Genomic DNA, 13,099 nt, shown 5'->3' on the forward strand with positions numbered 1-13,099 from the left:
ATGAAGCAACCACAATGTCTGAAGGAAAGCTGTTCCACTGGTTAATTGTCTTCATGGTAAGGAAGATTCTCCTTAATTCGAGGTTACTTCTCTCCTTGATTAGTTCACATGCATTGTTTCTTGTCCTGCCCTCTCGTGCTCTGGAAAATAAATTGACTTTCCTTCTCTTTGTGGCAGCCTCTCAAGTACTGGAATACTGCTATCCTGTCACTCCTAATCCTTCTTTTCTGTAGACTAGCCACACCCAAATCCTGCGACCGTTCTTCATATGATTTAGTCTTCAGGTCTTTAATCAACTTAGCTGCTCTTCTTTGCATTTTCTCCAAAACTTAAACATCTTTTTTGTAATGTGATGACCAAAAGTGGATGCAGTATTCCAGGTGTGGTCTTACTAAGGCTTTATAAAACGGTACTAATACTTCACGTGATTGTGATTAAACAGGCATTCTATGCCTCTGTTTATACAATCAAGGATTATATTTATTAATTATTTATTTATTAATTAAATTTCTATACCGCCCTTCTCCAAATAGGACTCAGGGCGGTGCACAGCCAAGATAAAAACAAAGCATACAAAATTTAAGAACAGTATTAAAATAATTAAATATTTTGGCCGAAATTAAGATAACCCAATTTAAAATCAATTTAAAATTTAACTCAGGCCAGCCCAGCTTGTTGAAATAAATAGGTTTTCAGGGTCCGACGAAAAATCCGGAGGTCTGTTATTATACGTAACTCTGGGGGAAGGTTGTTCCAGAGGGTGGGCGCCGTCACAGAGAAGGCTCTCCCCCTGGGGGTCGCCAGCCGACATTGTCTGGCGGACGGCACCCTGAGGAGGCCCACTCTGTGCGAGCGTACTGGCCGGTGGGAGGCTATTGGTGGCAGAAGGTGGTCTCGTAAATACCCCGGCCCTAAGCCATGGAGCGCTTTAAAGGTGGTCACCAACACCTTGAAGCGCACCCGGAAGACCACTGGGAGCCAGTGCAGCTCGCGCAGGAGAGGTGTCACATGGGAGCGCCTCGTCGCCCCCATAATCCCCCGCGCGGCCGCGTTCTGGACCAGCTGGAGCCTCCGGGTGCACCCCAGGGGGAGCCCCATGTACAGAGCGTTGCAGTAGTCCAGGCGGGAAATGACTAGTGCCTGAGTGACTGTGCGTAGAGAGTCCCGATCTAGAAAGGGGCGCAGCTGGCGTATCAGGCGAACCTGATAAAAAGCCCCCCTGGCCACGGCCGTCAAATGATCTTCTAAAGACAGCCGTGCGTCCAGGAGGACGCCCAAGTTGCGAGCCCTCTCCGTGGGGGCGAATGATTCGCCCCCAATAGCCAGCGATGGTGTCAGCTGGCTATATCGGGACGCTGGAAGCCACAGCCACTCGGTCTTGGAGGGGTTGAGTCGGAGCCTGTTTCTCCCCATCCAGGCCCGCACGGCCTCCAGGCACTGGGACATCACTTCAAGGGCATCGTTGGGGTGGCCTGGGGTGGAGATGTACAGCTGGGTGTCATCAGCGTACTGATGGAACTCCACCCCAAAGCCACGGATGATCTCACCCAGCGGCTTTACATAAATGTTGAACAGAAGGGGCGAGAGGACCGACCCTTGTGGCACCCCACAAGCAAGGTGCCTCGGGGTCGACCGCTGCCCCCCCGTCAACACAGATTGCGACCGGTCAGAGAGGTAGGAGGAGAACCACCGCAGAACGGTGCCCCCCACCCCCAACCCCGCCACCTGGTGCAACATGATACCATGGTCGATGGTATCAAAAGCCGCTGAGAGGTCTAACAGGACCAGGATAGAGGAGCAACCCCTATCCCGAGCCCTCCAGAGATCATCCACCAACGCGACCAATGCCATTTCCGTGCTGTGCCCAGGCCGGAAGCCGGACTGGAGCGGGTCTAGATAGACAGCTTCATCCAGGTACCGGGGAAGCTGTTGCACCACCACACTCTCAACAACCTTCGCAACAAAGCGAAGGTTGGAGACTGGACGATAGTTAGCCAAAACAGCCGGATCCAGAGAGGGCTTCTTGAGGAGGGGCCTCACAACCGCTTCTTTCAAAGCGGCCGGCAGGACCCCCTCACTCAAAGAAGCGTTAACAATCTTCTGGAGCCAGCCTCGTGTCACCTCCCGGGAAGCCAGTACCAACCAGGAGGGACACGGGTCCAATAAACATGTGGTCGCGTTCAGCCGTCCCAGGACCCTGTCCATGTCCTCAGGAGCCACAGGATCGAACTCCCCCCAGATAACACTCTCAAGACCTGCCTCAGTCATCCCGTCCGGACATACCCAGTCAGAGGCCAGTCCTTCCCGAATCTGAGCGATTTTGTCATACAGATACTGCACAAAGTCCTCGGCTCGGCCCTGCAAGGGGTCATCCCGCGCTTCCAGATGGAGGAGGGAGCGGGTCACCCTAAACAGGGCGGCCGGGCGATTATCTGATGACGCGATAAGAGCGGCAAAATAACTAGATTTCGCCGCTTTTATCGCCACTAGGTAGGTCTTAATATGAGACCTCACCAGTGTTCGGTCGGATTCGGAGCGACTGGTCCTCCAACTACTCTCCAGGCGTCTTTTCCGGCGCTTCATCTCCCTGAGCTCCTCGGAGAACCAAGGAGCTAGGTGAGTTCGGTGCCGGGTCAGAGGCCGCAAAGGCACGACACGGTCCAAGGCCCCGGCAGCCGCACTATCCCAGGCGGCCACCAGGTCCTCAGTCGAGTCATGAGCCAGAGTCTCAGGAAATGGCCCAAGCTCCATCTGGAACCTATCAGGGTCCATCAGGCGCCTGGGGCGGAACCACCTGGTCGGTCCCGCCTCCCTGCGGCGGGGTGCAGCGGTTAGAAAGTCCAGTCGAAGGAGCGAGTGGTCAGACCATGACAAGGGTTCGATGACTATATCCCCTGTATCAAGGCCACTCAACCACTGACCAGAGACAAAAACTAAGTCCAGAGTGTGTCCGCCCGTGTGAGTGGGGTCATGAATTAACTGAGTAAGGTCCATGGCCGTCATGGAAGCCATGAACTCTCGAGCCACCTCAGACGTTTCGCCGACAGATGGCAGGTTGAAATCCCCCATGACTAGAAGTCTGGGGGTACCAACCGCCACCTCAGCTATGACGTTGAGCAGCTCGAGCAGGGCCGTTGCCACGCGGCAGGGAGCCAGGTACGTGATCAACAAGCCCATCTGTACTCCACGACCCCACCTCACAAAAAGGGACTCACATCCGGCTATCTGTGGAACAGTGGTCTCCCTCGGATCAAGACTTTCCTTTATAATAACCGCCACCCCCCCGCCCCTGCCCTGAGCTCTCGGCTGATGGAATGCTCGGAAACCTGGTGGGCACATATCCACGAGGGGAACCCCCCCCTCATGGCCCAACCAGGTCTCCGTAATACCTGCCAGGTCCGCTCCCCCCTCCTGAATAAGATCGCAAATGAGGGGGGCTTTATTTACCACGGACCTGGCATTGCACGACAGCAGCCGAAGGCTCGGGCCCTGAGAGTCTGAACAGCCTGGGATACGAGAAGGGCTATGGGGACCGGGGCGTGCCACCGGTCGAAGATAGCGAGTGCGCGCCCCCACTACATGATGTGGCCCCCTGCTCCCACCATATCTGCCCCTCCCACTCAACACATTGATAGAAAAGCCCTCGACAGAATGGACTCTGATGTCCCCCTTACCCCCGGAATCTGCACCCTCCGTGGCCCCACTAACAGCTGGGCCGGACCCCTCCCCCTGTGAGTTAACCCCCAAACCCACACAACCCTCCCGCCCCTTAAAAATCTATCAAAAAGTTTCCCTAAAAAACCCCTTAATCCCCTTTTTGCAGCATGCCACCTCTCGGGGTGCCAAAGCCCGTCATAAAGGTAGGCCCTTGATAAAGTGGAGGGCCACACCTGCGAGAGGGGGGAGTCTCGCAGAATAAGAAGTTCTGTTGGCGAATACATCTAATCAATCAATTAATTAATCAATCAATCGGGGGAAAATCAACGGCCTGGGGGTAATCAAGATAGTCCAAGTCTGGAAAGGGATATTCAATCAATTCCAAGTCAGTAAACTCCACTGCTCTCTCACAGCAGTGGATGGAGTCTTAGGCCGCTTCGAGGCCAGATGTTAACACCAGCTGCCCTCTCACGAAAGCTGGGAAGGGCCAGAAACCGCAGTCATCGACCGGCACCATGAAAGACTTGAAATCCGAATATTTCCCTCTTACAATTGGGGGCATTGATGACAAACCACCAATCTACAGGTTCACGGGCCCAGAGAAGACTCCGATAACTCTAGCGGCTGCACCTTAGGTGAGTAGGGAGGCGAATCGGGAGGCTATAGATGTCCATGTCCATGGGAGGCAGGTATCATAACAAGTATCGTATCATATTATTTATTCAGAGGCATCTCCAGATGATAAGTGGCCTCCTGGAGGCTGATAGACCACGTAAGGCATAAAAGCCTGGCCCAAGGTCTTTTGTGACCATCAAACAGCAATGTTTCTAGCTCACCCCCATCCAAATGAGGGAGGGGGGGGAGCCTCTGGAAGGACCAGGAGTGGGCCCCCTCCAAGTGGGCCTCCCATCCATAGCTGTAACCGGCAGTTCCAAGAAACAAACATTGATGGTCTGATTCAAATCATGGTCAGGATGCCCCTCGCTCTCCCTATTCAGGCTCCTGTCCCTTTCCGGCCTCTCTGATGTTATCTCTCCCAGCCGCTCGTCCCAGTGTTAAAGCGAGTGCCAATCCCGACGATGCCAGCTCTTAAAACATCCCCGTCCACCGTTGGGTCTAACAGGAAGCCCCTGTCATCCCCTCGGAGTCCCTGAAGCTCCAGGGAGGGGCTGCATCGCCGACGCCGCCACCGCCCGTTCCACTAGCTCGGCAGCTGCGGGGAGATGCCGAGGACGCTGAGGGCGCTCTCCCCGCTCATAGAGCCGCAGCGCAGCCGTCTCCGTCTCGTTCCTGGCCATCGTGTCCTGGAGAGCTGCCAGCTCTCAAGAAGATGACACAGACTGGTGAGAAGCTCCCCTCACCAGACATGGGGGTCAATTAGCTGGTCGAGCCCCCGGAACCCCCAAAACCCGGGGGATATCCCCCGAGTATCGCCGCCGCTCAGCTGGGAGCGGCCATCTTGGACATGCGCAGAGGAGGAATCCCTATATTAGCTTTTTTGGCTGCTGCTGCACACACGTGACTCATGTTTAAGTGATCATTGATTCAGACTCCCAAGGTCCCTCTCCCAATTACTGTTTTTGAGCCAGGTTTCAAGTAATCTGTTTTTCCTGCCCAGGTGTAAAATCTTACTTTTCTCCTAAGTTTCATTTTGTTGAATTCAACCTTGTCTCATTTGGATCAGAAAGGCACAATATGCACACACATACAAATCTAGAGAGATAGGGTGGGTCAGTGGTTAGAATGCAGTACTACAGGCTAATTGTCCACAGCCAGGAGTTCGATCCTGACCAGCTCATGGTTTCATTCTTCTGGGGTGGGTAAAATGAGGATCCAGATTGCTGGGGACAATATGCTGACTTTGTAAACTGTTCAGAGACTGTGGTAAAACATTGTGGAGTGGTATATAAGTCTAAGTGGAATTGCTATTGCAATATAGTTTCTCCTGAGCGTGGATCCTTTTATGAGAAGTAAGATTACCTTTTTGAGCAAAGGTCTTTCCACATTCCATGCATTTAAATGGTTTCTCTCCTGTGTGGAGCTTTTTGTGTCTTCTAAGGTCACTACTATAAGCAAAGGTCTTTCCACACTCCATGCATTTATATGGCTTCTCTCCTGTGTGGATTTTCTTATGGGAAGTAAGATGACTTCTTTGAGCAAAGGTCTTTCCACATTCCATGCATTTATATGGCTTCTCTCCTGTGTGGATTTTCTTATGGGAAGTAAGATTACTTCTTTGAGCAAAGGTCTTTCCACATTCCATGCATTTATATGGCTTCTCTCCTGTGTGGATTTTCTTATGGGAAGTAAGACTACCTCTTCGAGTAAAGGTCTTTCCACATTCCATGCATTTAAATGGTTTCTCTCCTGTGTGGATTTTCTTATGGGAAGTAAGGTTACCTCTTTGAGCAAAGGTCTTTCCACATTCCATGCATTTATGTGGTTTCTCTCCAGTGTGGAGCTTTTTGTGTCTTCTAAGGTCACTACTATAAGCAAAGGTCTTTCCACATTCCATGCATTTATATGGTTTCTCTCCTGTGTGGATCTTTTTGTGTCTTGCAAGTCCAGTGCTCTGAGCAAACGTCTTTCCACATTCCATGCATTTATATGGCTTCTCCCCTTTGTGGATCATCTTATGGAAAGTAAAAGTACGTTTTTCAGCAAAGGTCCTTCCACACTGCATACATTTATATGGCTTCTCCCCTGTGTGGATTCTTTTATGGGAAATAAGATTACCTCTTTGAGCAAAGGTCTTCCCACACTCCATGCATTTATATGGCTTCTCCCCTGTGTGGATCCTTTTATGGATAATAAGTTGCCTGCTTGTTCTAAAACATTTTTCACATTCTATGCATTTATATGGTTTCTCTCCTGTGTGGATCTTTTTGTGTCTTGCAAGTCCAGTGCTCTGAGCAAACGTCTTTCCACATTCCATGCATTTATATGGCTTCTCCCCTTTGTGGATCATCTTATGGAAAGTAAAAGTACGTTTTTCAGCAAAGGTCCTTCCACACTGCATACATTTATATGGCTTCTCCCCTGTGTGGATTCTTTTATGGGAAATAAGATTACCTCTTTGAGCAAAGGTCTTCCCACACTCCATGCATTTATATGGCTTCTCCCCTGTGTGGATCCTTTTATGGATAATAAGTTGCCTGCTTGTTCTAAAACATTTTTCACATTCCAAACATTTAAATGGCTTTTCCCCTGTGTGGATCTTTTTGTGTCTTGTAAGTTCAGTGCTCTGAGTAAACGTCTTTCCACACTCCATGCATTTATACGGCTTCTCCCCTTTGTGGAACATCTTATGGGAAATAAGAGTAACTCTAAGAGCAAAGGTCTTTCCACACTCCATGCATTTATATGGTTTCTCTCCTGAGTGGATCCTTTCATGGGAATTAAGTCTACAGCTACGAACAAAGGTCTTTCCACAGTCCATGCATTTATATGGCTTCTCTCCTGTGTGGATCCTTTTATGGATAGTAACTTTACTGCTATGAGCAAAGGTCCTTCCACACTCCATACATTTATATGGCTTCTCCCCTGTGTGGATTCTTTTATGGGGAATAACATTATATCTATGAGCAAAGGTCTTTCCACATTCCATGCATTTATATGGTTTCTCCCCTGTGTGGATCTTTTTGTGTCTTGTAAGTCCAGTGCTGTGAGTAAACGTCTTTCCACATTCCATGAATTTATATGGTTTCTCTCCTGTGTGGATCTTTTTGTGTCTTGTAAATCCAGTGCTATGAGCAAAGGTCCTTCCACACTCCATACATTTATATGGCTTCTCCCCTGTGTGGATTCTTTTATGGGGAATAAGATTATATCTATGAGCAAAGGTCTTTCCACACTCTATGCATTTATATGGTTTCTCCCCTGTGTGGATCCTGTTATGGATAGTACATTGCCAGCTTGTTCTAAAACATTTTCCACATTCCAAACATTTATAAGGCTTCTCTTTTGTGTCAATCGCTTTTTCAGATGTAAGGAAATTATTTCCAAGAGAAAGAATGAATGTCCCATTGTAATTTTGTCCGTTGTGTCTTCCTATAGCATCTTCTCCTTTGTTTTGGGTTAAATCCTGTTCATTTACTTCTACTTTATCTTTTAATAGCTTCACTCTTTTTCCAGTATATTTTTTCCTTATTTTCTCTTCTTGGGCATGGAAGTCTTGCATCGGAGCATCAATGGAAGATGAGCTTTCCTGATACCAATTCTTTGAGTGGTTCCTCTCATGGCTTTTGAATTCCATTCGAATTCCAAACTTCTCCGTTCCATCTTTAGCATTGATCACTTGGAACAGTTCACAGGAATCTTGATTCTCCTGCCCATTATTACCTTCAAAGCAAAAGGGAAATGAAAATGATAACAAGGGTTACAAGAGAAAAAGATCAAACTGTAGAAAGTCAAGTGAATTTCCTTCTGAATTTCTCCGAAATTCCATTAGGTTTTATATTTCCATGCCTACAGTGGTGTATATAGATATGATTTCTATATTCATGAGTCATGAAAGTTTTGAAAATATCTAGAAAACATCTCTTTCTTTACAATTATCTATGGTATATATATATGCAAATCTCACTCAGTCAGTTTTGAGTTAAGGAATAGAATAGAATAACAGAGTTGGAAGGGACCTTGGAGGTCTTCTAGTCCAGGGGTCCCCAATCTTTTGACCTCAGGGACCACAAAGTTCATAATTTTAATTGACTCCTTCCTTCCTTGGAGTACAAGAAGGCCAGATCCTTTCCTTCTCCCTCCCAGGAGACGATATCTGATTAGTGGTTTTTTTTAATAAAAACCCTAATTAAAATCTGTCTTCTTGAACTCTCTGATTGGGGACTAGGGAACTCTTACCCAGAGAGCCCACATTCCTATGGTTTTCAAGCATGACTTCCGAATGCAGCGCTTTCTGGTCAGGATCCAGCTGAGACCATTCCTCCTCCGAGAAAGACACAGCCACCTCCTCGAAGGACACAAGACTCTCCTGAACCCAGGGGGAAAAAAAAGAACAGGAGGATTCACAAGATCTGTTCATCTTCATCAATGATTTAGACAAGAGGATAGAAGGGGAACTCATCATATTTGCAGACAAGACCAAGTTGACAGGAATAACAACGTTCCAGAAGATAAGCTCCAGATATGGAAGGATCAACAGATTAGGGTTAGGGTTGAAATCAACTGTGAGAAACGTAAGATTCTACATTTAGGAAAGAAAAACCAAATGCACTAGAATAGGTGATACCTGGCTCAACAGTAGTAAGGGCAACAGAGATCTTGGAGTCCTAGTGGACAACCACTTAAACATGGGTCAACAGTATGCTACAGTTGCCATTAAAACCCCCAACAGAATCATAGGCTGCATTAAGAGGGATAGAATCAAGATGACATGTGTTGGTAGGACTTTATAATGCCTTCTTCCATGTTGTGGAAGAAGACAAAAATAATCCAGGCAAAACAAGGGAGGTGGGGGAAATAGAAGGAGGGAGCCCTCTGCACACCCGCGTCATTTCCTGAAGGGAGAATAGAAATCTAATAACTTTTCGCTTTCTTACTTGATTTGGAGGTTTAACCGCTATTTGATCCCCGTCATAAAAACCAGAAATCCTTGTTCTTTGTTCCTCTGTAAGGAATAAATAATTTCAAAATGCATCATTAACAAAATAGAAGGAGATATTCTATAGAAAAGAAGAGATAGCGAAGTTAAGACAGATAGGAAATCGGAGGATCTTCTATTACCTCCTGAGATGTCCCGACTTAGATCTTCCAAAGGGATCCTCCTGAAAAATAGCTCCTGAGGGGGATTTGATGGGTTCTTCTTTCCCTCAGGATCTCTGATCTCCACAGTGCAGCACTTCAAACAGGAAGAAGGAAAAAAGAAGCAGAATTAATATACATCACATGAGATAAAGTGGATTCTTATATTCGGAACACAATCTCAAAACCCCCAATATCCATCCGTGAGGTTGAGTGAGAAAACAAGGGAACAATTGCCACATATGATGAATGCCAGAGAAGTTTGGGAAGGAGGGTGAAGTATTCAACCACTTTCTCTATTCCCTTCTGAGCTCCCTAAAGTCTCTCACCTGCAACTGGACCTGCTCCTTCTGCTCCTCTGCCTGGCTGAGGAGGAGGCCTTCCGCCAGGGCCACCGCCTGGGAGCTGGTCTCTGCTCCACACTCCCGCACCCAGCCCTCCATCTCTGGGGGCAGAAGGAACAGGAGCTGCTCCAGAACCACCAGGTCCAGCATCTGGGCTTTCGTGTGCTTTTCTGGTCTCAGCCATTGTCTGAAAAAACCATGGAGTCGGCTGCAAAGTCCTCGGGGACCCTCAGCCTCCTGGTACTGGATGGAGTTCCAGGACTGAACTTCTGAAGGGAGGATGGTTTCCTCCTCCAGGATCTTCTGCCCGGTTCTTGTCCAGAGCTTCCCACCCTTCCCAGGCTGAGCAGCTGAAGGGCCTTTTCTGGCTCCCTCCTTTCCAAAAGCTTGTGTCTCCATCCTTTCTCTGTCCTGCAGAGCAACTGCAAATGGCTCCAAGGACTCTGGTGGGTCTCCAGATGCCTTTTCCTTCACGGGACCATTTCTGGTGCTGCAGGATTGATCCCTGCAAGGGATTCCGCTCTTTTTCTTCTTCCCCCAAGAGAAACGTTTGCCTTGCAAAGACCACAAATGGCTTCCAGTTTCTGTATCTGAGATGGGAAGAAAAAGAAACGCCAAGAATTAGAAAGTGGAATTTAGCCGCAGAGCAACCTTCCCCCAACCTGCCCCAAGCGGCTCATCCCAGCGCAGGGCCCAGGTCCTCACGAGCAGGGCCGGGAAGGAGGCAGCTGGAGAGGTCGCCCTGCTTCTCTCCCCTCCGGGGACAGGATGGGGCCCTCGGGGAGCCTGGTGCGAATCCTGCCTCCACCTCGCCCGGCTTCTCTCCTCTCCTGCTGGGCCTCCCCTCATCCCACTCGGCTCTTCCCTGGATCCCCACCGCCTTCCCGGCATCCCCACTTCCTCCTGCAAGGAGAGGGCGGCTGGGGAGGATTGGACCCTCCCCTCACCAGGGGCACGTCTCGATGTCCCCCCGCCAGACTCTCTCGCAGCCTCTCCGCCTCCTCCAGGGCCCCAAGGGTTAAAGAGAGGGAGTGCAAATTTCTAGAGAGGCAAGCGTTTGTGATGTCAAATCCTTCGCAACTTCCTCTGGAAAGCTAGCTGGAATGTTTGCCTTCCGATGGACCAATGAGGGAGCGCCTGGAGTTCCCTTCCGTTGGTGGAGGCCGCCCCCTGGTGGATTTGGGACAAAGTGCCAGGATTATAGAAAGCGCAGGAAAAAAGAGCGCATGGGAGGGGGAAGGGAGAGGGCGGGGAGGATGGGCTTGGGAGTAGGAGGAAGAAAGGCCCGTCCATGGTGCTCGCCTGAGGGGATCTGCGCTCTGATTGGTTGCTGCGGGTGGAAAGGGGGCGTTTCCCTGTTTTCCCGCCTTTTCCTTCTGGTCGCCGTTTGAGATTTACCTCAGGATCCTGACTGTCTTCTCTGCTGCGAATCTTAAATACGTTTATAGGGAAATAAAAGTAAAAGTTTGTGTCCGTGTCTCCCTCTTTCTTTGGACAGCAGCTGCCTATTTCCTCCACGTTAAACCTCTTCGGTTGCCGCTTCCAGTCTGGGGTTTCTCTTTTATCCCCTGAGAGTGTCGGAAGAAAAATCAGGTCCAGTTCCAGGAAGGGAAGAAAATGGAGGCTGCTTAAGAAAGGAGGTTGATTGACGGGCGGAACCAACAACGGCCTGCAGTCAGAAGAGAAGAGAGCTGGAAGGGACCTTGGAGGCCATCTAGTCCAACCCCCTGCTCAGGCAGGAGATCCATCCTATACCATCTCTGACAAGGGGCTGTTCAGTCTCTTCTGAAAACCCTCCAGTGATGAAGCGCCCACGACTTCTGGTGGCAAGGAGTTCCACCGGTTAATTCTCCTCCCTGTCAGGCAGTTTCTCCTTAGTTCCAGGTTGCTTCTCTCGATGAGTTGCCTTCTGGGGCTTTGGGGGATAATTTGGGCCCCTTTCCCTTCTCTGGGGCAGCCCCCCAAACGCTGTTCCGGGACAGCCGGGAAAGGAGCCGGATGAGGGGGAGGATTCTGGTGCCGTTTCTGCAGCGCCTGGAGATCCAGAGGCTCCTTTGGTGGGTCTTTTGTCCTCTGAGGCGGTGAGGGCTGATCCCCGGCCCTCCTTTCCCCTCCGGCCAGCCTTCCTCTCGGGGACGCCGCCTCCCGGGTCTCCGCCTCCTGCAACCGCCGCCGCCATCCGGGCTTCCGAGGCACAAATAAGGCAGCCTGGGGGAGGGGTTGGTTTCTTTACGTCCAGCGGCTTTTGCGTTTCTCTTCTTGGCTTCTCGGTTTCTTTTGGGGTGCAGAGAAGGGGGGGCTTTTTGTGGGGGACCTGTGTTTTCTTCTTCCAAGTACCCTGAGCCAGGGTATCTTGGGCCAGGGTATCCTGACGAAAGGAAGGAAGGAAGGAAGGAAGGAAGGAAGGAAGGAAGGAAGGAAGGAAGGAAGGAAGAAAGAAAGAAAGAAAGAAAGAAAGAAAGAAAGAAAGAAAGAAGAAAGAAAGAAAGAAAGAAAGAAAGAAAGAAAGAAAGAAAGAAAGAAAGAAAGAAAGAAAGAAAGAAAGAAAGAGGGGTTCCTACACATTTGGGGTCGAGGAGGGAATCCTGAAGGGGCCGGTTCGTCCAGACGTTTCGAGAAAGAGACGCGGATTTCAAGGAGGGAAATCGCCTCTTTCTCGGACTTTTGAGTTGGGAGGGGCCAGAAGGAGCTGAAGCACCAATGGGAAGTCTCTCTGCTTAGCCGTCATCAGTCTCCGGGCAGATTCCTTTCTGACGTCACCTGAAGGAGGTGGGAGAGTTCGGCGCAGAGAGCGAAACTGAAAATGGGAGGGGGGATCCCTTCAGTCTTGGGGGGGGCTGCTGTTCAAGGTGGGGTTCAGGGCAGGCCCAGAAGGGACCCTCCATTTTCTTTGCTCTCTTCACGACCCTCAGCCAGACTTCCCTCTGGGTGCATGGAGGGGTGGACTAGATGTCCGCTTAGGTTCCCAAACTGCCCCAGGGGACTTGGTCCTTCTCTGAAAGGGGCTTCCGGGCTCTTTCTAGTTAACTCGGGGGAAGGGAAGGGTCCCTGACACGGGGACTGGGGGGGCTGACTAAGGAGGAGAAGGGGATGAAGGGGGCAGCTCCACAGTCAGGGAGGGGCTGGAGGCCAACGGGCTGCAGCTGAGAGAGGCCAAATCCAGGAAAGGCTCTTTCTCCAAGTCTGAGTATCCCAAGGATTCTCTGGCAGCTCTGGTGTCCCAGTCCCCCCCACCCCACTCTCGGCATGGATCCAGATTGGAGCCCCCCACCCCTCCCCAAAGAGCTACTCTTCTCTTCTGACTGCAGGCCGTTGTTGCTTCCGCCCGTCAATCAACCTCC

At 50.1% G+C, this 13,099-nt stretch overlaps 1 protein-coding gene across 4 annotated transcripts in view; it reads right to left on the reverse strand.

Annotated features, from left to right (window-relative positions):
• Window positions 1-3,940: 3,940 nt before the first annotated feature.
• The window catches only part of LOC148116190 (uncharacterized), a 35,369-nt gene continuing 26,210 nt past the window's right edge, over window positions 3,941-13,099 (reverse strand). For 2 of the 4 annotated variants that reach the window (XM_087884960.1, XM_087884959.1), the window contains exons 5-6: window positions 8,515-8,644; window positions 3,941-7,998 (exon numbers count right to left, since the gene is read on the reverse strand). In XM_087884960.1, coding sequence (XP_087741086.1) covers window positions 5,570-7,998; window positions 8,515-8,644 — 2,559 coding nt within the window. In that variant the 3' untranslated portion in view covers window positions 3,941-5,569. The other 2 variants (XM_087884957.1, XM_087884958.1) reach the window with 2 other exon arrangements.

This window comes from Pantherophis guttatus, chromosome 2 (genome assembly GCF_059756535.1).
Source record: "Pantherophis guttatus breed Tessera chromosome 2, ASM5975653v1, whole genome shotgun sequence".
Taxonomy (NCBI): Eukaryota; Metazoa; Chordata; class Lepidosauria; order Squamata; family Colubridae; genus Pantherophis; species Pantherophis guttatus.